The 22,916-nt window shown below is 42.6% G+C and overlaps 1 protein-coding gene across 4 annotated transcripts in view; it reads left to right on the top strand.

The window, feature by feature from the left end:
• The window catches only part of LOC122552587 (collagen alpha-1(XII) chain-like), a 264,538-nt gene that overhangs the window by 220,310 nt on the left and 21,312 nt on the right, over nucleotides 1-22,916 (top strand). For all 4 annotated transcript variants that reach the window (XM_043695315.1, XM_043695311.1, XM_043695313.1 and 1 more), the window contains 5 exons: nucleotides 1,737-1,790; nucleotides 5,854-5,907; nucleotides 9,851-9,922; nucleotides 17,519-17,554; nucleotides 18,809-18,875. In XM_043695315.1, coding sequence (XP_043551250.1) covers nucleotides 1,737-1,790; nucleotides 5,854-5,907; nucleotides 9,851-9,922; nucleotides 17,519-17,554; nucleotides 18,809-18,875 — 283 coding nt within the window. The remainder of the gene's footprint in view (nucleotides 1-1,736; nucleotides 1,791-5,853; nucleotides 5,908-9,850; nucleotides 9,923-17,518; nucleotides 17,555-18,808; nucleotides 18,876-22,916) is intronic.

Here is a 22,916-nt window from a genome sequence, read left to right as displayed (position 1 = left end):
AGAATTGTGCTTGATCCTAGGTTGCTTGATGGGAATGTAAAGGGAGGTTTATTACTCTCCATCGATCCAATGCTGTGATTGCTTGATAAAGCAGTGCAGTAGGAGCTTCAGCCTTACAGGAAAGCCACATAGCTGGACGGCAGATGTGCAATGCAGACATCAATGGTGTTCAATTCCCTCACCAGCTGAGGTTACCATAAAAGACTGATCTTCTTAACCTCTCCCCTTATCTGAGGCACGTTGATTAGGTTAAACCACCACCAGTCCCCTCTCTCTGATGAGAGACCAGCCCTATGGTCTGGTAATACTATGGTGATTTGACCTTTTTCTGGGCAAACTTGAAAGCAGAGTGTAGCAAATACCTTAAATTATATTTATCCTGTCTTGTACCCAGGAGTACCTCTCAGCAAGGTATTGTGGGAGTTTGGCTTGCACTGGCCTGTGCTGTTCTGGTTCGTTTGACATAGAACAGTCCATTCAATGTACATGCTGCAATAGTTTGCTTAAGTCTGATCATTTTTATGATGCTCTATTTAAAGAAACAATGCATCATTTTCACCATTAAACTGAAATATCTGGACAGAGCCACATATGGAGATGTTAACAATATTTAAAATCATTTCAGATTGAAGAACATGTAGCACTCTCAAGTTCTGGGCTTAAGTTACACATAGTGACCAAACTTGTGTGACTTCTCATCCACATCTTCAGGATTTCTGAGTCAGCACACTTACCAAACAGATTTTAGATCTTTTCACACTTGGTGCGAGTGTAAAACTCTTCCTTCACAGACACTCCCTGGGCTACCTTAGCCTATGGCACGCTATGGCACCCTTAGTTCCTGCCGAAGTTTTAGATTCCACCCCATGGCGTAGTACTTCTCTGAGTCTATTCCTTGTTTCACCCAGAATCCCACATTCAAAAGTGTCCCAACTCTTTCTTGACAAAAGCCAACTGAGACAATTGATACTGAATGTTTTCAAAAAAAGTGGTAAATTCCTTTCAAAATATCATAAGGAACAAAGGCATGTGACCCGTTGAGCTTGTTCTGCCAATCATAGAATCATAGAGTTGTACATCATGGAAACAGATCCTTTGGTCCAACGTATCCATACCAACTAGATATCCTAAATTATTCAAGAAGATCATGGCTGTTCTGAACGGGCCCTTAAGTCCTCTTTCTGGTCTGTCTGTTCCCTCTATCCTTGACACACTTGAGACCCACAATCTGATATTCTGTGATTCTTTTCCTGAAATTTTTCTCAATAAGAAAACTTCCAGATTGGATAGGTGAAAGTAGTGGTCCAATTTGGTTGGAGGCACAGTTGTGTTGACCATCTTAGACTCCACTTCCAGTTTTTTAGCATCCAATGCTGTAAGAAACAGAGAAGTCTGGAATACATTACACACATTGTAAATATCAACATAACTTAAAAGGGCACCAAAACTGCTTGACATTTTTAAATACCTTTCGTTTACAAGTCCTTCCACATCTGTGAGGGTCACAAACTGAACAATATGGAAGAATGGTGAATGGTATTTGTCTAGCAGTCTATTTTGTGAGACAAGCTAGCTCTTTAAGAGTTTGTTTGAAAGGCAATTTACAATGTAGATCTTAGCAGGGCCCAAGACTTAAGGGAGTTTTGATGTTATGTACTTTTGCAAGTTAATGATGAAAGTCAGATGAGGGCGAATTGTGATACTAGTATCTGACTGAAAACCTTGTTTGTTAACAGGGACCATCTGGTCGTGTTGGCCCTCCAGGTACAGCAGGAACAGAGGGTCCAAGGGTGAGTACTGTTTTACTCATGTGAATCAGAGAGATCCCAAAAAGGTGCAGATTTTCGACACAAATGTATATCCTTTCCTACAACACTGGCTACACTTTTATTTCACTGGCTGTAAAACACCTTGACACATCCCAATCATTTTCAGAAGGACTTCTTGTATCTGGACATTGTAAAAGATGAAAGGCTTAATAGAAACCTAGGTTTGTTTAATATATGGTTTGTATTTTTTTAACATTTAGATTCCCTACAGTGTGGAAACAGGCCCTTCGGCCCAACAAGTCCACACTAACCCTCTGAAGAGTAACCCACCCAGACCCATTTCCCTCTGACTAATACACCAATTCACCTGGCCTGTACATCTTTGAATTGTGAGAGGAAACTGGAGCAAACCCACACAGACGCAGGGAGAATGTGCAAGCTCCATACAGAAAGTCGCCTAAGGCTGGAATTGAACCTGGGTCCCTGGTACTATGAGGCTGCAGTGCTAACCACTGAGCCACCCTGCTTCCCCCTGTTTCAGTTGTATGAAATTGTAGTCATTTAATATAAATTCTGTGTCTTCTGATCCAGCTCCACAACCACCTGATGAAGGAACAGCGATCCGAAAGCTAGTGCTTTCAAATAAACCTGTTGGACTATAACCTGGTGTTGTGTCACTTTTAACTTTGTACGCCCCAGTCCAACACCGGCACCTCCACTTCTTGTACCTGGGCATATTTAATAGCAGAGGGCAGTAAACGCTTTGAAGTATATTTACATAAATTGCAAGTTTTTATTTACTGCAGTATGAGTGCAACCTTCAGGTTTTCCTGGAACATATCTCGGATGATAAGGTCCCCTATGTGAGGGCTTTACAAGGCCCCCCGGGGGGGAGAAAAACATAAAGCAGATCCAATTTTTTGGTGATTTAGAAAATCTTTTGTTGTGTTTTTAGTTGCACTTCAGCCCCCACGCTCCTGATCTTTGGGCAACCAGTGTGAAGGGGTGTGGGCGGATGGGAGGAGCTCCTCCTATGTCAGGTCCAGGCAGCAGGCTGTGGAGGGGGGTCATCTCTGCCACCTGTCCAATTAATTGTCAGTGTGATTTGGTGACGGGAAATAAAATGTTCAGTAGTGTGTAAGAACACTTCTGGAAAAGGCAAAACAAGACATCAGACCCAAGGATGGGTCTGTCCTGTACTGGGACTAACCTATGTATGACACTATTTTGATGTTTAACTCTAAATAATGTTCCTTTCCAGTGGGGTTTTCTGAGTTATTACACCCTGCCAGGATGGAACTGAGCCATATGGAACGGAAGGATCTTGAATTTCTCCTTGTGGATGTGGTTTTTATTTGCTTTCAGTTGTAATCAGGGCAGAGTGGTCTTGGATCTGAAAATGTGTTGCTGGAAAAGCTCAGCAGGTCAGGCAGCATCCAAAGAACAGGAGAATCGACGTTTCGGGTATGAGCCCTTCTTCCTCAGCTCTGATCTCCAGCATCTGCAGTCCTCACTTTCTCCTCAGAGTGGTCTTGGATGTCAAAGAAGGAAACCTAAGTGTCATACTCCTGGTTGTGAGTTTCTGAACAGTGTATTTAAACGTGGGACTTTTGCTGAGTTACCCCCAGGAACAAGCAGTCTGCTCACTGTAACAGACAAGTCTTAGATGTGGAGACATGGTACTGAGGTAAAGCTCCAAAGACTGCTGGATAGTCATGGATCATATCTACCAGGAGTGGGCGCCTTCATGAAATTGGGGGCACGTAGGGAAGTGAGATATACAAGGTGTAATAAACAAAGCAGTGATGAGTACACTCCCACAAATGGTATAGAGATAAATAACCAATTGCTTTATACTTTTGTACCATTATGTGTACAAGAAGGATGGCAGTTACTCTTTGTTCAGTAGTGATACAATGGCCTAACATTTTCAATCAAAACACCAACGGGAACCCAATGAGCTGAATAGCTTACAGTCGTAAAATTGAGGTCAGAATGTTTAACATCTAGAACAACACGTAAGTGATAAAAACAGAAATCGTTGGAAAAGCTCAGCAGGTCTGGTAGCATCTATGGAGAGAAAGGAGAAAATGAGGGCTGCAGATGCTGGAGATCAGAGCTGAAAATGTGTTGCTGGAAAAGCGCAGCAGGTCAGGCAGCATCCAGGGAACAGGAGAATCGACGTTTCGGGCATAAGCCCTTCTTCAGGCTTCATTCCTGAAGAAGGGCTTATGCCCGAAACGTCGATTCTCCTGTTCCTTGGATGCTGCCTGACCTGCTGTGCTTTTCCAGCAACACATTTTCAGCTCTATGGAGAGAAAGCAAAATTAACTTTTCGTGTCCAGTGACCGTTCCTCAGAACCATGTTCTAAGGAAGGGTCACTGGACCTGAAACGTTAACTTTGATTTCTCTCCACAGATGCTGCTGGACCTGCTGAGGTTTTTCAGCAATTTCTGTTTGTCTTTGTGATTTACAGAATCTGCAGTTTTTTTGGTTTTTAACAAGTAAGTGATGACTTCAACAAGTCATCTGGACAAGAACATTTACCAAAGTGCAGTGCTAGATGGTAGGATTAAGCCATGGAGGGAGATTGAACTGACTTGTCTTAAGGTGGAGGAACGACCAAATGAGTTAAGCTTAACAATAAGAAATAAAAGCTCTTCACTAGTGTTACCTTCATGTTAATCACTAACTGACTGAATGATTAGTGTCAGCTAAACTAGACAACAGAGTGAGAGACTGTATAAAGCTGAGGATCTGAATGAATAATTCAGAGTTATTCTGTTGCATTGCAAAAGAAAAAAACTTAGATGCATTCCTCTGATCAAACAAATTATCTTTACCATGATGTTATTTCCTGCACAAAGCTACTGTTCTGTTTCCTAAATTGCACTTCAAAAATACTTTAGTGACTCCAAGGAGCTTTGAGATGCCCAGTGGTCATTGAATAAATGCCAGATTATTTTTAAGCTGAGCTGCAAAAGATTGATGGTGAATCAGCGACCTCTTTTCTACCCCATGCTAATTTCTACTAAGGATGAAAATCTGGCAGTGTGTAAATCAGGCCACCGAGTCTCCAACATCAATTTTGCAAAACTTATTCAGATCCACTTCATTCTTGCTGTGGGCTGACTAGAAATTTATCCCATGAATTTTTTTCCAAAATCTCCTGGCAGAAGCCACTTCTGCTCTTGATGCTGCTAGAGTCAAAGGGACACGCCTTCTATTACTGAGCGATGGTATATAAACATGAATGCCATGGTGGGTTTACTCAGGTTGCTTGTTGAATGAGGGAAGGAGGCAGAAAAAGTGACCCTGACAGTCATACAGGACCACTGCTGTTTGATTTTGTCAAGGATGATTTGTTGCTGCTTCAGCTTTGACAGGCCTGGAATACCCAGTGGGTGGCACTTTCTGACCTTTAGCTAACTGGTTGTCAGGCATTTGAACATTTGGCACTGAAAGAGACCAGTGCAGGGAAGGTTCCCCATTTGGGATTCCTCTTTGTTTGGTTTAACCCATCTCTGTGATGTAATGTGCCATATTTGGAGCAGTTGGAAGAGTCTGGGAAGGCATTGGCCTTGGGTATTATTGTTGGATTGTTAATGCAGAAATCTAGTTAATGTTCTGGGGACCTGAGTTCAACTCCCACCATGAAAGATGGTGAAATTTTAATCCAGTTAAAAATTTGAAACTAAGAGTCTAATGATGATCATTGTCAATTGTTGTGGAAAACACCCTCCTGGCTCACTAATGCCCTTTAGGAAGGAAATGGCCATCCTTATCTGGTCTGGCCTATATGTGACTCCAGACTCAGAACAATGTGGCTGACTCTGAACTGACATCTGACATGCTTGCCCATTCAGCAACACCCTCATTGATGTCCCACAATAAATGAATTAATAAGAGGTCCCACTTAACAAGATCCTCAAGTAGCTGATTCATGATACTTGCCAATTCCAGCTGATTGATGTCAAGACTGTGCTGCCAGACAGTTTTTTATGGGGGGGGGCATAAATGCTTAATGCCAAAAGATACATTAACTCCAATCTTTTTCAAGACTGTATTTCTTTCATATTACAGGGTTTTCCAGGTAAACAAGGACCAATTGGACCTTCAGGACCACGAGGACCACCTGTAAGTCATACCTTCAGAAAGAAATACTGCTGTTCAATGTCTTTAACCAATGTTATGAATTATGAATAATCATCATACAAACAGTTTTAGCTTAAAGTTTCACTGCACAAGTTCTTCACTGTAACTCAGCATCAAGGACAGAAATCATGGAATAACAAAAGGTTTTCCTTTGCCTTAAATCTGATTAAGGAAAGGTAAAGTCTCCATAGTCCCTGATAGCTTTCTTATTAAAGAGAGTCAATTGGTGAGTTTAACCTGAGAGTCACCATGTCTTAATGACCTCTTGCTCTCACTCATTGATTTAATCTATGAAGCAACAGAAGTTTACAGCATAGTATGAATCTATTCAGTCCATAATAACAGCACCAACTAATATTAGAGCAGTTGAAAACCAGTTCCATTGTCCCAGGGACCTATATCACCTTCTGATTAAATTTTATACACTTTTGTTCTGAAAGATACATTTGTCTCTGCCTCTTCCATTCTCTGCAGTAGAACATTTCAAGCTCACAGCATCTATTTGACTCAGTCCATCGAGAAAATAGGATGGAGTTATGATGATAGACTAAAGCCACTTTATTTGCTCAAGAAGCTTGACTCCATCCAGGACAAAGCAGCTGCTTGATTGGCACCACATCCATAAGCATCCATTCCCTCCAACACCAACCCTCAGGAGCAGCAGTGTGTATCATCTACAGATGCACTGCAGAAATTCACCAAAGATCCTCAGACAGTATCTTCCAAACCCACAAACACCTTCATCTAAGAGGACAAGGGCAGCAGATACATGGGACCATCAACCCCTGTAAGCTCCCCTCCAAGCCATTCACCACCCTGAGTTGGAAATATGTTGCTGTTCCTTCACTGTCACTGGGCCAAAATCCTGGGTCTCCCTCCCTAAAGATATTATGGGTCAATCCACAGCACATGGACTGCAGCAATTCAAGAAGGCAGCTCACCCCCACCTTCTCAAGGGGCAACTAGAGATGGGCAAAAATATGCTGACTCAGTCAGCAAAGCCCACATCCTACAAATGAATAAAGAAAAACAAAACTGTCACAGGAAGTGCAGGTGGGGTGCGGTTGTCAAGTTAAGTTTGTTGTTTCGGGAGGATGTCAGACTGGGATTGGGGGGCTGTTGGGGTCTGACAGTGGAAATGGCTGTCGGTTCCGACATCAAGTGGGAGAGATGTCAGTTCAGGGGTGAGAGGGGTTGGTCAAGCTGGTGATGGAGTGGAACGGAGTCAGGGGCGAAGGTTGTGGTGACAGTCCGAGGGTAATTAGGCGTATGAAGTGGAATCAGTTTCAGGCAGGACAGAGGGTCTGTTCAGTGGGTATATTTGGGTAAGTCACTGATGAGTTTGGAGCTCAGTTTTAGAGTTATCCAGCCGTTATCTTGCAGAGTAGCCAGTCTGCAGAATTCTTTACCATAGAGCTCTATTGAGCATGGCTCTTTAAGTATATTCAAGGTTGAGGGACATAGACTTTTAATCAGTGAGGCAATCTAGGACGATTGGGAAAAGGCACAAAAGTGGAATCGAGGATTATCAGATCAGCAATGATTTTGTTGAGTGGTGGAGCAGAATTGATGGGCTGAATGGCCTACTTTTGCTCCTGTGTCTTCTGGCCTTCTGTCCAGATGAAGACTTTAGTCCTCTAACTGTAGGTGCGTAATGACTAAGTTTTAGTGAGTTGGAATACTCCTAATTCTTCATCTTCAGTGGGATCTTCTGGAAGATTCCAGTCTTGAGGGTGTTGCCCACAAGAAAATCAAGTTTCTTGGGCAGTTCCCCAGTGAGGGATCCACATGACCCAATTGTGGAAATACAGTCTGCACTGCTCCAATGACTCTCTGGCCATCAGATTATTTAGGCCAATACAAGTTGGAAAGAAGATGCTCGTATCTCCAATGTAGAGATAGCCTCGCTACAGGTTCAAGAGGACAGTTGCCTACATTTGTATGTGCAAACACAAAGCTCAGAAATAATCAGAATTTGTCTCAGGCAGGATTGTAGGATGAGCATTATTGGATTGGACACCCATCCCACAATATGCGTGGTTTTATTTTCCACTGACTTCAACAGAAAGGACAATTGAGCTGCTCGCGCAGCCAGCTTCCTGTCCACTGTGAGGGGCGTTATGAACCCATTGCGTTATTGAGAGCATTCAGTTATCTCTGCCTTTACTTCACCTTGTAATGCTCATCTCATTCTCTGTCAGGATAACCATCCAATCCTCTTGAGATGAAGCTTACTATTTTATGTGTACACCGTGCACACCATTGCTGAAATTATATTACACCAGTCTTTATACTGGCTCCAGTCCACTGCATTATGTCACAAGTTAAACAGATAATGCAACAAGTATGGCTCAGATTCAATCCATGACACCATTGTTGGAACACCCCCATCACAGGGAGTCAGGAGAGACAAGAGGATATCACTGAACTTGTAATTAGGTTTAAAAGGAACATGAATGGCAGGGTGGCACAGTGGTTAGCACTGCTGCCTCACAGCGCCAGAGACCCGGGTTCAATTCCCACCCACTGACTGTGTGGAGTTTGCACGTTCTCCCTGTATCTGCGCGGGTTTCCTCCCGGTGCTCCGGTTTCCTCCCACAGTCACAAAGATGTGCAGGTCAGGTGAATTGGCCAAGCTAAATTGCCCGTAGTGTTAGGTAAGGGGTAAATGTAGGGGTATGGGTGGGTTGCGCTTCGGCGGGGCGGTGTGGACTTGTTGGGCCGAAGGGCCTATTTCCACACTGTAAAGTAATCTAATCTAATGAACCAAAAGAGTGTGAGGAATCTGTCACCTGCTAACATTCCAAGGACCACTGTCATTGTTACAGTGGAGAGACAGGAGTCAGAATTGGTATTGGTGCCATCTCTCTGTGTAACAACATACAAGCACAGGTAGACACTCATTGTATGATTGCAGTGCATTAAATAATAGAATGACAGTTTCTGTGGCTTTTTGAGGAGAGCCAATACAAGGGGAAAGCCTGCTTACTGTCATCTTCGGAAAACCTCCCAGCTACAGATGAATCTAATGACCGGAGCAGTTTAGGTCTCTGTGATCAATACACAGATTTTAGAGTGAAGTTCCACCTTCACTGTGAACCACCTCTACCACTGTGGCATTGGCATTATACAGTCATAGAATCACTACAGTGTCGCTGAAGGCCATTGGCCCATTGAATCCATGCTGACCCTCTGCAAGTCATCTCACCCTGACCTACCCCCCCAATCCTGTCCCGTAAGCTTGCATTTCCCATGATTAATGCACCTCACCTACACATCCCTGAACACTATGGGAAATTTAACATGGCTAATCCACCTAACCTCCACATCCTTGGACACTATGGGCAATTCAGCTTGGCCAATCCACCTAACCTGGACATCCTTGGACACTATGGGCAATTTAGCATGGCCAATCCACTTGCACATCTTTGGACTGTGGGAGGAAACCTAGATAAATAATCCAGGGACTGGGGGTTCAGCATTTAACTTGGCAATTTGAGGGTTTGAATTTAGTTTTCAGAGGAACATGATGTGTTGTGCCTACAGTGAATTCAGCTGATGTTTTTTTTCAGTTCAATGCACACTATCCTGTTTGCCAATCCCTGCTGTCTAGAAATGTAACTTCAAATTAATTTTGACATAGTGATATTCCACATTCCTCTTCCTAATAATGACCTCAATCTTCACCATCTCTGACTCATCAGAGAATTACACTTGCTGAACTACTTTTGACTGATGTAACTGTCTATCTTTCCGAGACTAGAACTTAGAGGGCCACAAGGACTGAGACTGGCTGGGTAACTCTTTCAGGAGCCGGTACAGTCATGATGGGTCAAATGGCCTCCTTCTGTTCTGTAAAATTCTATGATTCTATGAAATGCTAATTATAGATTCTCAATACTCACAAATTATTTGTTTTGTTTAGGGCCCAATTGGTGTTTCTGGCCCTCCCGGTCAACCAGGGAGTCAAGGACCAAAAGGTGAAATGGGATCAGTGGTAAGTGATGAACTTAACAAATTCAAATTTGCAGAAGGAAGGGATATAGCATTTGACATGAATCAGCTGGAGTCTGTGCTGTCTGCTATTCCCTTTACAATTGCATAAGACTGAAGCCCGTGCGGCAGCAGATCAGAAGAGGACGTGTGCAATCCCATATTGTTTTTCAAAGGCAAGCTGTGTTCTGTTGCTATGAGAATTAGGATGAGCATAGAGAAAGCCTGTTGTTGAAAAATGAAGCAATTTGCAGTGCACACGCAAAATCAAGTCAAATCTGTCAAGCCATGGGACATTGATGCCTTCCCTATATGCATAATTTTACCCATGTGTATGGTCCTGTGGGTTGGGTGTGGGCAATTTGCAAGCATTACACCACTTCCTATTTTTTCATATGAAATGCGTGGATGAAAACTCCAAATTTCTTCTCAGTTTTGCCCAAATGGCATCAGTTTGTATCCCTGCATTGTTGCATTGGCACTTTTCCTCCAATTCTCTGCAATCAATCAAGTCAATTTCACTGGACAGCTATCCTTAATGCAGCCATGCCCAGTGGTTGAGCAACAAAATATTTTCTTTTCCACTAGAGTAACTGAACCTCATATTTTCTCCTTCCCAATATTAATCATTGAGGGCTGATTTAGGTCCTCAATGTGCATATCAATCAGTTGATGGCATTTAAAAATAACTTTAGATTTGAGAAACAGTGTGGAGTGTGCAAATATTTAACACATCCACATAACTTTTCACTCCCTGCTATTTTAAAGGAGATGTTAACTTTCTTTTAAAATTCCCTATGTGGGGAACTTCAGATCAACCCCCATTAAATATTCAGACACTAATATTGAACATGGTAGTTTCAAAGTCCTTATGATTCTCACTGCTGACTGTTTCAAGCTGTGTATATTCAGTGATTTGAGCTGGTTCCTGACTTACCAATAAATTAAACTCAGATGTGACCTCAATGTTATAGTCTTTACACTAACATTGTTATGTGACTAGTCTTATTTCTAACAAATCCTGATCTAATGTATATCAATGAAGTCTTTCCTTATGACTTCAGTTTACCCTGACAGGCCTTAGTCTAGATTTTTAATTGTCTGTATAATTTAACCCAATTGACTGTCTTGTCAGCGGACACAAATAGAAGTTTCAAACAAAAGCAGAAACTGCTGGAGAAAATCAGCAGGTCTGGCAGGATCTATGAAGAGAAAGCAGAATCAACGTGTCGAGCCCAGTGACCCCTTTTTCAGAACTCATAACTTTCCTAGCTGCCATAAGTTCTGAGGAAAAGTCACTGGACTTAAATATTAACTCTGCTTCCACTCCACAGATGCTGCTGGACCTGCTGAGCTTCTCCAGCGGTTTCTGCTTTCATTTCAGATCTTCAGCATCCACATCTTTTGGTTTTATTTTTAGATCAATGGAAATTTGTTGCTTGTGCAAAATTTTCTAAAGCCAGCTCATGAGTGAAAAGTTGGATGAAGTTAGGAAGTCTACCAGTGAATGGAAAATTGTGCACTGAAGAAATTTAAGGGGTCGAAGGAGTGTTGGAACGGAGTACAAAACCTTGAAACGTGTCAGACAGTCTGAAAGAAATTTACATTAATGGCTATTGTCAAGTCTAGGGAGGCAGGGAATAAGAAGCAATGGACAAATAATAGGGAAAGGGCAATCAAGGTGAAATCATGAGCCTGTGGGAAGCATCAATAGAAATGATATTGCACAGCGTGGTAGGGTGGAGTTTCATCCTCTTCCATTGTGCCAACTGGAGGTACAATCAAGATTTAGCTTCCAAGGTAAGTACTGACCCCACTGGACATACCAGCTCCAGGATATGTATTAGGGAGAGACACCTTTCAGCAGGTCCTCCAACTGTACTTCATGAAACAGGCTCTGAGACATTAGTTCGCCTTTAAGACCACTGCATTGAGCAGCTTAGGTCCCCTTACCTCAGAAAAAAATTTTGTTTCATTGGAGGCAGTTGAGAGAAAGTTCGTTTGGATGATCCGTGGATATGGAGAGACTGTCCAGAGAGCAAAGATTAAGCAGATTAGGACTGTGTTCACTGGAGTTTAGAAGAATGGGAGGTGATCTGATTGGAATGTATCAGATTTTTAAGGGGTTTGACAGTAAATGCTGAGAGGCTGTTTCCCCTCATGGGAGAGTCTATGGCCAGAGGGCATAGTCTCAAAATAGTCTCAATTTAAGACTGAGATGAGGAAGAATTTATTCTCTCCGAGAGTTGTGATTCTTTGGAACTCCTTGCCATAGAGCGCTGTGAACGCAGAGTCCTTGTGTACATTTAAGACTAAGATCGAGGGATACTTGATCAGTCGGGGAATCAAGGGTTACGGGGAATCAGCAGGAATGTGGACATGAGGAATATCGGATCAGCCATGATTCTATTGAATGGTGAAGCAGATTTGAGGGGTCAAATGGTCTCCTCCTATCTCTTAAGGTCTTCAGACTTTTAGGTGGGTATGATTGGCAGCCTTTGACAGGAGTCAACTTAGGTAATGCAGCTTGCTCATCCCCCAGCATGTCTTTCATACTATGATTTCATTTTTAATAACATCCAGTTTTGGGAAATGGCTCTGACTAGCGATGCCAGCATTTATTGCCCAGTCAAAATATATAGAAATATGAAAATAGCCCAAACTGTAAATATTAAAAAACAATAGTAATAAAATAAACTTTTGAATTCAACAGCTGCTTTGCATTAGGACTCTTGTTCCTTGTGGGTTAAATTATTTTTGTTGGTTGGATTGAGAAAGGCTTGTAGCTGTACAGTACATTCTCATAGGAAAAATAGTGTAATGTTCCAGGATTTCAGACTCGTTTCCAGATATAGTTCTATCATAGAAAAATGTAGAAAGCTGCATATGGGAATGTGGACCACAAATAGATCAATGAGGTTGTTTTGGCAACTTTTCATTTCCATGCAACAAAGAATTCCACACACATCCTTCATCTAAGGTAAACTCAGTGCTCTCCTGGAAGAAAACCCCTCTGAGGTCCTATTGTTAAAGAGATGGTGAATACATTTGGCTGAACTTCTCCTGTAAGATGCTTGAATTGACAAATTGATTAACTTGTTCTTGAGGTATCCCTGTGCAGTGCTTTCAATGAATTCATTAAAAGTTGAAGTACATTTTCTCTGTGTATTGTTATTCATGATTGTTGGATTGTTTGGTGTAGTTTCCGTACACAACATTTACAATGAAGTGGTAAACATTTTGTGATGTCGTAACTAGTTGTAATGAATTTGTGAACATGCTATGGTGAACTTTGTGTGCTCTTTGGCACAAAATTAACAAAACGTTTTGCCCAGTCTGCAAAAACAGTGATCAGAGAAGATCACTCCAGTCAACTCATAGAGTCATAGAGATGTACAGCACGGAAACAGACCCTTCGGTCCAACTCGTCCATGCCGACCAGATATCCTTAATAAACCTAGTCCCATTTGCCAGCGCTTGGCCCATATCCCTCTAAACCTTTCCTATTCATATACCCATCCAGATGCCTTTTAAATGTTGCAATTGTATCAGCCTCCACCACTTCCTCTGGCAGCTCATTCCATACACGTTCCAGCCTCTGTGTGAAAACGTTGCCTCTTAGGTCCCTCTTAAAATTTTCTCCTCTCACCTTAAACCTATGCCCTCTAGATTTGGACTTCCCTGCCCTGGGGAAAAGACCTTGTCTATTCACCCTATCAATGCCCCTCTAGACAAATGTATAAATCAAACACAGGCATTCTGCATACTCACTCCCCACAGCCTGGCCACCATCTACAAGGTGCAAGTCAGGACTGTGATGGAATACTCCCCACTTGCTTGGATGGGTACAGCTCCAACAACATTCAAGAAGCTTGGCACCATCCAGGACTAAGCAGCCCGTTTGATTGGTGCCACACCCACAAGCGTCCACTCCCTCCACCACCTACGCTCGGTAGCGGTAGTGTGTACTATCTACAAGATGCACTGCAGAAATTCTCCAAAGATCTTTAGACAGCACCTTCTAAGCCCACATCCCTTCCATCTTGAAGGACAAGGGCAGCAGATACGTGGGAGCAGCACTCCCTGCAAGTTCACCTCCAAGCCACTTACCATCCTGACATGGAAACATCTAGACGTTCCTTCACTGTGGCTGGGTCAAAATCCTGGAATTCCCTCCACTAGGGCATTGTGTGTCAACCCATAGCTGTGGTTCCAGAAGGCAGCTCACCATCACCTTCTCAAGGTCAACTCGGCTCAGGCAATAAATACTGGCCCTGCCAGTAACACCCACATTCAATGAGTTTAAAAAAAAGCAAAAAATATGTAAACTAGTCAAACATGACCTTGGGTGGCTCCTCATGATCGCCCAGTAGCAGTAGCTTGGTTAATAGAAAGCTGTTGCTGATTATTGTTGGGAAACAATAGATTGCCTAGCAGGGTGCTTGCAGGGACTTGTCTGGAGGGTATTATTTCGGAGAGTCCCAGTTGCTGGCGTCAAGCTCATCTGGCACCAGGGCAGTCTAGCTTCTGTATTGAGCGTCAGATGCTGCTTCAGGCTGGGGACCTCAGTATTGGCTGCCACTATGCATTGGAAAGGATGCTATCCAAGCCCCATGAAAATCCCTAGTGTGCCGTATTAATGTCAGACTGCTGCAGGCTCCCTGACATGTATTTCAGCGGGTTTGCCAATGCATCAAGTATTTTACTGTGCAAATCCATCAGTCTACTCATGTAGGCCAGGCATCAAGGACCTCTGCAGCAAATCTCCCCTGTGATCCTTACAGCGAACTAGCACCTGGGCTTATTCCTTATTCCTCAACTGTCTGCAGGCAGTCTGATTGAAGGTCTATGTTATCCTTTAGGATGATGGTTGTGGAGTCAGAGAGTCATAGAGATGTACAGCACGGAAACAGACCCTTTGGTTCAACTCATCCATGATGACCAGATATCCTAAATTAATCTAGTCCTGTTTACCAGCATCTGGCCCAATACCCCCTTAAGCCTTCCTATTCATATACCCAATCAGATGCCTTTTAAATGCTGTAATTGTAGAGTGCATAAATAATTGATGGTATTCCATCTCTGTCCTTCTTGCTCTTGACTTGGAAATCTGAAAGAAGTAAGCTATACAGGTAGGGAAGAAACAGAAGGTGCTGGAGGAACTGCAGCAACTATAAGAAAAAAAGTTCACATTTGGATGTTGGTCTCAGTTACCCTCAGAACTGCTAGTTCTGAAGAAGGTCACTGAACGCAAGGTGATTACTCTGCTTTCTCCCCACAAATGCTGCCAGACCTGCTGAGTTTCTGTAGCATTTTCTGGTTTTGTTTCAGATTTTCAGCATCTGCAGTTCTTTTGTTTTACGATAGCTGCAGGGATTTGGTAAAAGGAGTGAGCAAAGCATAAGGTTCTTTCAACCGTCCATCTGTAGCTGACAAATCAGAACAGATTCAGTGATCAATGTGTATGTCAGGATTACTACAACTCCACAAGCTATGAGCTTAGCCCTATCGTAAATCTTGTAAATAGTGCTTAAGTCATTTACTCACCTTGGAGGCTTGATGGTCAAATAGGGCATATCAAAACAGTCCCACAATACAATGGCTACCAATGCAGATCAATGCAACAGGTGAAGTTAGTTGTTCATGGTGCTGCTCTTTTAACCAACAGAATGTAGTCTCACCAAAAAGACGTTCTTCCTACCACATAAATGAGTAATGTGGTGAATGAGTTTCAATTCTGGTGTAATGCCAGGTCTGTTGTCTGTCTGTCCCAGTGAGTGGCGCATCATAACAAAAAACACATCTTTTTGGCTATTTGCAACAGTAAGATTATTGGATGTTCTCAACCAATCTGTGTTTTCAAACCTCAGGACAGAATGTCCAGCATTGGAAGTGGTTCAATGCTTCGCCAACACTTATTCGACATTCCTAAATTTGCCAACAATTCCACGAAAAACTATTTAAAATTATCATTTGAGCTGACACTTTCTAGAAGCTACATATACGTGTGTGCAGAACCTGGTCCTCTGCAGGAGAACAGAATTTGTCCAAGTATTGCATCTTCTCAATTAAACAAAATCTTGAGAGGACATTGTTTCTCAATGCTTTCCCTGTGGCTTGTCTCATCCAATCATAGAGTCATACAGCATGGAAACAGACCCTTCAGTCCAACCAGTTTATGCTGACCATAGTCCCAAACTAAACTAGTCCCACCTACCTATGCATGGTCCAAGTCCCTCCAAACATTTCCTATTTATGATCTAATTGGAGTTGACTTACCTTTTTGAATTAAAATAAAATCTTGAGGATAAATTGGTGCATTCACATGGCAATGTCTCAAGTGCCAACCAGTCAGCACCCTGTGCAGTATAAACTATTGTTCCTTTTGAAATGGGTGCAGGTCAGAAAGATTCAATAGCATGTCCCTTTCACTTCTCAGCAACATATTGTGTGATGTGGGAAGGAGGATTGTTCGTGGGGAAATGATCAACTTTGTTGGTTTGAGTCCAGTTGCTGTCCACAGCCTCAGCATTCCAGTGATGGTGATAATTTCCGCTGGGAAATGCGATCATGCTTCGCCCTGTCAGTCAGATGTTGCCACCTTCAGCTCTTGTCCATCCACCGCTCTTATGAATGAGGCTGGTGCAATCCATTTGGGTGATATGGGCTGGGTTGTTGTGAACCAAGCAGTGCATGCAAGTTGTGAGATGTAGGTGCGAGTCTTGGACCAGTGGTGAGAGAGAGCTGAAGTGAAACTATGGATGTTAGATATGTCTTGCCACTGACAAAGATGGTTATTCAGTGGCTCATGTAAGTGTGGTCATGTAAGCAGTGTGCGAGGCTAGTTTTGAAGTTAGTAGGATGGACCAGTGAAGATTTTTCACTGACCTTAACCATTCATGGTAAGGACTTCTAACTTCTTAGAGCCCAGCATCCAGGATATGAGGTTTGTTGTACAGTTGTTGGGATGTGGCTTTTAAAACTATATGGAGAGACTTGTGAGACTGTCAGCGTGTGAGACCATTGAACACTTAGTTCTGAATCCAGGACCATTGGGGTGAGACTTCTGGGATTGAAGTCAAGGCGATCTGGTTCCATTGCTTCCACTAAGTTTCTTTGGAAAGTCTCATAGAAGTCTATGCATAGGTGATATCTTGATGTGTCAAAGCCTCCAGTGCAGCTGCAGAAAGCCTTACCTTTTTCTGTCTGCCATTTTACACCGTGATTGAATGTACCCCCATATCAAAATCAATGAGAATAGCTTGCAGCACTTGCTTTAGTGAAAATCACTTTGTTCCTTAGAAAGTGGCTTTTATTGGTGAAGGCTAGCTCTAACGTATGCTATAGTCTCTCAATATTACACCACCTCCTGCAATAAGATTAGAGTTAGCCACTTGGCAATTAACATAATGCTGGCCATAAGCCTCTATCATTGAAATTAGCAGGCAGTACAAAGATTGCATGCTGTTTACTTCAGAAGCAGTGGGCACTGGGTAATCCCTTGATGTGATCCTCTGGGTGTTTTCATACTGAAACCAAAGAGATTCAATTACATTTGATGCTGAAATGCAACTAAATTAATGTACTTTCTTTTGTATAGGGACAAACTGGTCCAAAGGGAGAGAAAGGTGACCGGGTAAGTGCAGATACTAACCCTATTTCTATTATGTGACTCAATCTCTGCTTGTAATGCAGCATCTCTGAAGGTAAGAGGGTATCCGTTGAGACTCCCCCAGCTTCTAAAGGAGCTGTTTGAGCTCATGACCTGGCTCTGTGTGAATTAAAGGTTGGAATTGAGCCGAGAGTTAATATAATGTAGAATTTGTGAGTTACGGACAGAATTTGTCTAGCTAACTTCAGATGCCTATGGGTGTTGCCTCAGCATGTGTAACTCAAGAGCATTCATAAGATGAGGCATCCATCAAGCAGCCCAGATACCCCTACTGGGGGCACTCTGAAGTGGCCCAATGGCATTGCCCACTTTGTAGCCACTTTATAATTCCAAGATCTGGGAACGGCATCCCACACGGTTTATAATCACCATCATCTGTTGACCTGAACATAACAATAGCATCACTCTTCTGTGAGCTACTGTTAAACCTTCCATAACCCACCACCCCAGAAGCTTATTTTATTGGAAAATGAGCACATCTTTCCTGAAAGTTTAGCATCAGTTTCATTGTGTGTTCTGTGCAGGAGACGAAGCAACAGGTAGCCATTAGGATGCAGCAGGACAGCATCTTTAAGCAAAACACCTTAAAAGTTTGGATACCACTGAGTAAAATTCATAATGAACAAAAGATCCAAGTACAATTTATTGTGTGTTCTCTCTCACTGCTTTACAGCACTTTATGACTGAAACTAGTCTTAGACATTAGTGTGTAAAAGCGAGTTCTTTTTTAACAATGACTTGCCCTCACTTCTGAGTGAGAATTTTGTGAGCTCAAACCCCACTCCAGAGATTTGAGACCATCATTGAGGATACTTTTCCAGGCCAGTACCGAGGTTGTGCTGCACTGTCAAACATATCCTCCTGTGGATTAGACATTAAACTACAGGAGAGTGCATCTGATCCCACTGCCCTCTTTGCCGAGGAATCAGCACATTTTTGTGGTTTGCTGGCTGAAGTTCACCCTTCAGCCATTACCTAAAAACAAACATCTGGTAATTCATTTCATTGCTGCTTCTGGGGGCTCATTGTCTGAAAATTGGCTGCCATGTTCGCTCCAATTTAATGTGACCATACTTCAAAAGTACATCTTTGGCTACTGAACACTTTGGAATGCACTAAAGTTCTGAAAGATAAATGACAGATCTAACTTTTCTTTTCCTATTCCTTTCTGATAATTGAATTTGTGATATGTGTTTCCTTTTTTCATAATGTTTCCAGGGTGACTTTGCCCCCCAGAACATGATGAGAGCAATTTCAAGGCAGGTCTGTGAGCAGCTGATGAACAGTGAGTATGACTGGGTTGGTTACTCAGGGAAACCTCAAGGTTGTTGCGACTAGAGTTGGAACTCTATGATGTTTCTGTTTCCATGCACTCGAGACAGCAATTAGCATTACCTGATCTACATTCTCATGTATCTGAGAGTGAGGTGGTGCAAAGAAAGCATTTCACATCATTTAGCCAATTACAATCATACTTTCCATCTTCGGAGCCACAGGACTGAAGTTCGCTGTCAGTTGCCTGACACACCAGTCGGAGAATTTTGGCACACACACCCAGGTTTTACTTGTCCCCGTTCAATCTAGCTATTTCATATTTGTAAACAGACAAAGCCTTCTCTTGTTAAGTGGTAAATAGTGGGCGGTCAACATTTCAAATGCCAATTTTCTTCTGCGAACTTTAATATCTTATATTTATCAATTGGTTTCCTTGGGGGAAGGGGTGGAGAGGGGAAGTTTACACAAACACTTATACAATCAAAAGAGTATGTAAAATGGACCATAAGTTTCTGAAACTGATATGTAGACCAAAAGAAGGTTCAGCTAAACTTGAGGACACTTCAATAATGCCGACATATCAAATATCTCCAGTGGTATTTAAAGTGTTTTGTGAGTCCTTAGAGTCAGGAGCAGGAAATGAGAACCTACAACAATTGACCTCCCAGTAATGACAGATGGCATTCAGACATGCTATTCCCATTGTGGCTCTTGCTGTGCATTAATTGGCAGCTGGGTTTGCTTCGTTAAAACAGAGACTACACTTCAAAAGAACTCTGTTGGCTGTGGGGTGCTTTGGGACATTTTGAGGTCCTGGAAGGCACTATAGAAATGTATGCCTTTCATCCGTTCTTACTGCAAAGGTAAGTGCAGGAAGCATGCACTCAGAACTTGCAACAGATTAGGAACAGAGGAGGAGTAAACTCACTGTGGAAATTCAGTCATAAAAGACTGCAAACAAACATTGTTCATTCAATCATTATTTAGTTGAATGCCAATGATGGAGTTGTTTGTATGACAATCTTTGACTGAGGATATGGTAAAATATTTGCTGAAAATTCTTGATATCTAGTCATACAAATCCTGAGTAAGTGTAGACTAGATGGTTAATTCTACTGGATTTTACTTTGCCATAATCATCAATATGAGTGGTGATGTAGATATGTGTTATATTTAGATGTGTTTGTATATCTTTACATACATATATATAGAAAATGTATGTGTGTTCATATTTAGGTTTATCATTAACTGGACAAAAGACATTCATAATCTTTTAAAAAATTATTTCAATTCTTGGACACTAGTTGTATGTGTGTCTGCAATAGGATGATTAGGTAGTGAGTACAGCTCAGAATATGAATGCTCTCATGACCAGCTTTCTCTTCAGATCTCCCCCAAGCAGGCTGATGTTTGCCAACTTCACAAAGCTCCTAGCATGTTGCAAGGAAGTCCATATCCCGCTGAGATCAAAGATCAGCAACTGAACCACGTCACCTCACAATGATTTGCTTCTGTTCAGACAGATCAAACATTTCCCAACATCACAGATTGGTAATGCTGCAGGAGAAGGCCATTCAGCCCTTTTTGTCTGCTGCAGCTCTCCACATGGGTATCATTACTCGGTGCCATACACTTGAACATTGTTTCTATTTAAATAACCAACCAATGACCTTTTAGATACTTGCCTTCATCACACTTCTGGGCAGCACATTTGCAGACCTAAACCACTTGTTAAAATAAGAAGTGTTTTCTGACCTTGCATCTGTTTCAGATTACTTTAAATCTGAGCCCCTTGTTCATTATCCTTCTGAAAGCAGCAACAGCTTCTTCCAATTCACTGTATGCAGACCCCTCATAATTTTGAAAAAACCATCATATCGCCTCTTAGCTTTGTAAAGCTCCTTTCATTTCCTTTAATTTTGAACTATGATCTAAAAAAAGGAAGATACCACTTTAAACAAAGTGGAGTGATCACCCAGGGGTGTTATTGCTAGACTATTAATCGAGAGACTCAGACAATGTCCTGGGACTAGATAAAATATGGAATACCCAATAAAAAATCTGGAAATAAGAATGTAATGGTGAAATTGTTGCAGATTGTCAGGTAAAACCCACCTGGTTTGCGAATGTTCTTTAAGAATGAAAATCTTCCATCCTTACCTGGTCTAGCCTACATGTGACTCCAGGCCCACAGGAATGTGGTAGACTCTTAACTGCCCTCTAGGCAATTAGAGAAGGGCAATGAATGCTGGTCTAGCCACCGATACCCACAACACCTGAACAAATATGATGGCTCAATGGTTAGCACTGCTACCTCACACCACAAGGGACCTCGGTTCAATTCCAGCCTCGGGCAACTGTCTGTATGGAGTTTGCACGTTCTCCCAATTTCTGAGTGGGTTTTTTCCCACAGTCCAAAGATGTGCAGTTTAGGTGGATTGACCATGCTAAATTGCCTGTAGGGTCCAGGGATGTGTAGGTTAGATGGATTAGCCATGGGAAATGTGAGGTGATAGGGTAAGGGGGTGAGTCTGGCTGGGATACTCATCAGAAAGTTGGTGTGGGCTTGTTGGGCTGAATGGAACACTGTAGGGATTTTATGAAATAAAATTATGACTCTTAGCTGGTTCAGAGCATCATTGGCTAAAATTTAAGAGCATACCTGTTAGTCTAAATCATTTAATTTAGTTTACCTGAAGTATTTCATATTGGCTATTATCTAGCTGGCTCTGGCTGAAGATTGCTGTGAAAGCTTCAGCCTTATCTTTTGCACTGATGTGTTGAGCTCTTCCATTATTGAGGATGGGAATATTTGTGAAGGTCCACCGTCCAGAATTGGATATGCCAGGACTGCAGAGATTAGATCTGATTTGTTAGTTGTGAGATTGCTTGATGCTGTCTATCACTTGCTGCTTACGTTGTTTGGTGTGCATGTGGTCCTACTTGGTGGCTTCACCAGGTTGACACCTCATCTTCAGATATGCCTGGTGCTGCTCCTGGCATGCTCTCTTGCACTCTCCATTGAACCAGGCTTGATCTCCTGGCTTGATGGTAATGGTTGAGTAGGGGATATGCCAGTCCAAGAGATTACAGACTGTGCTGGAGTACAATTTTGCTGCTGTTGATGACCCACAGCGCCTCATGGAGACCCAGTCTTGAATTGCTTGATTTGTTTGAAATCTGTCCTATTTAGCACAGTGATAGTGCCAACATCAAGATGAAGAGTATTATCAATGTGAAGGTGGGACTTTGTCTCCACAAGGACTGTGCAGTGGTCACTCTTACCGATGCTGTCATGGACAGATGCATCTGCAGCCGGCAAATTGGTAAGGATGAGGTTAGGTATGGTTTTCCCTCTTGGTGGTTCCCTCACCACCTGCTGCAGACCCAGTTTAGCAGCTCAGTCCTTTAGGACCCGTCCAGCTCCATCAGTCGTATTGCTGCCGAGCCACTCTTGATGGTGACATTGAAATCCCCCACCCAGGATACGTTTTGTGTCATAGAACATAGAACATAGAACAATACAGCACAGAACAGGCCCTTCGGCCCACGATGTTGTGCCGAACATTTGGCCTAGCCTAAGCACCTATCCATGTACCTATCCAATTGCCGCTTAAAGGTCGCCAATGATTCTGACTCTGCCACTCCCACAGGCAGCGCATTCCATGCCCCCACCACTCTCTGGGTAAAGAACCTACCCCTGACATCTCCCCTATACCTTCCACCCTTCACCGTAAATTTATGTCCCCTTGTAACACTCGGTTGTGCCCGGGGAAAAAGTTTCTGACTGTCTACTCTACCTATTCCTCTGATCATCTTATAAACCTCTATCAAGTCACCCCTCATCCCTCGCTGTTCCAATGAGAAAAGGCCTAACACTCTCAACCTATCCTCGTACGACCTATTCTCCATTCCAGGCAACATCCTGGTAAATCTTCTCTGCACCCTCTCCAAAGCTTCCACATCTTTCCTAAAGTGAAGCGACCAGAACTGCACACAATACTCCAAATGTGGCCTAACCAAAGTCCTGTACAGCTGCAACACCACTTCA

Source organism: Chiloscyllium plagiosum, chromosome 9, assembly GCF_004010195.1.
Source record: "Chiloscyllium plagiosum isolate BGI_BamShark_2017 chromosome 9, ASM401019v2, whole genome shotgun sequence".
Lineage (NCBI taxonomy): Eukaryota > Metazoa > Chordata > Chondrichthyes > Orectolobiformes > Hemiscylliidae > Chiloscyllium > Chiloscyllium plagiosum.
Note: the sequence above shows the minus strand (reverse complement) of the source record. Positions and strands in the feature narration are given on the sequence as shown.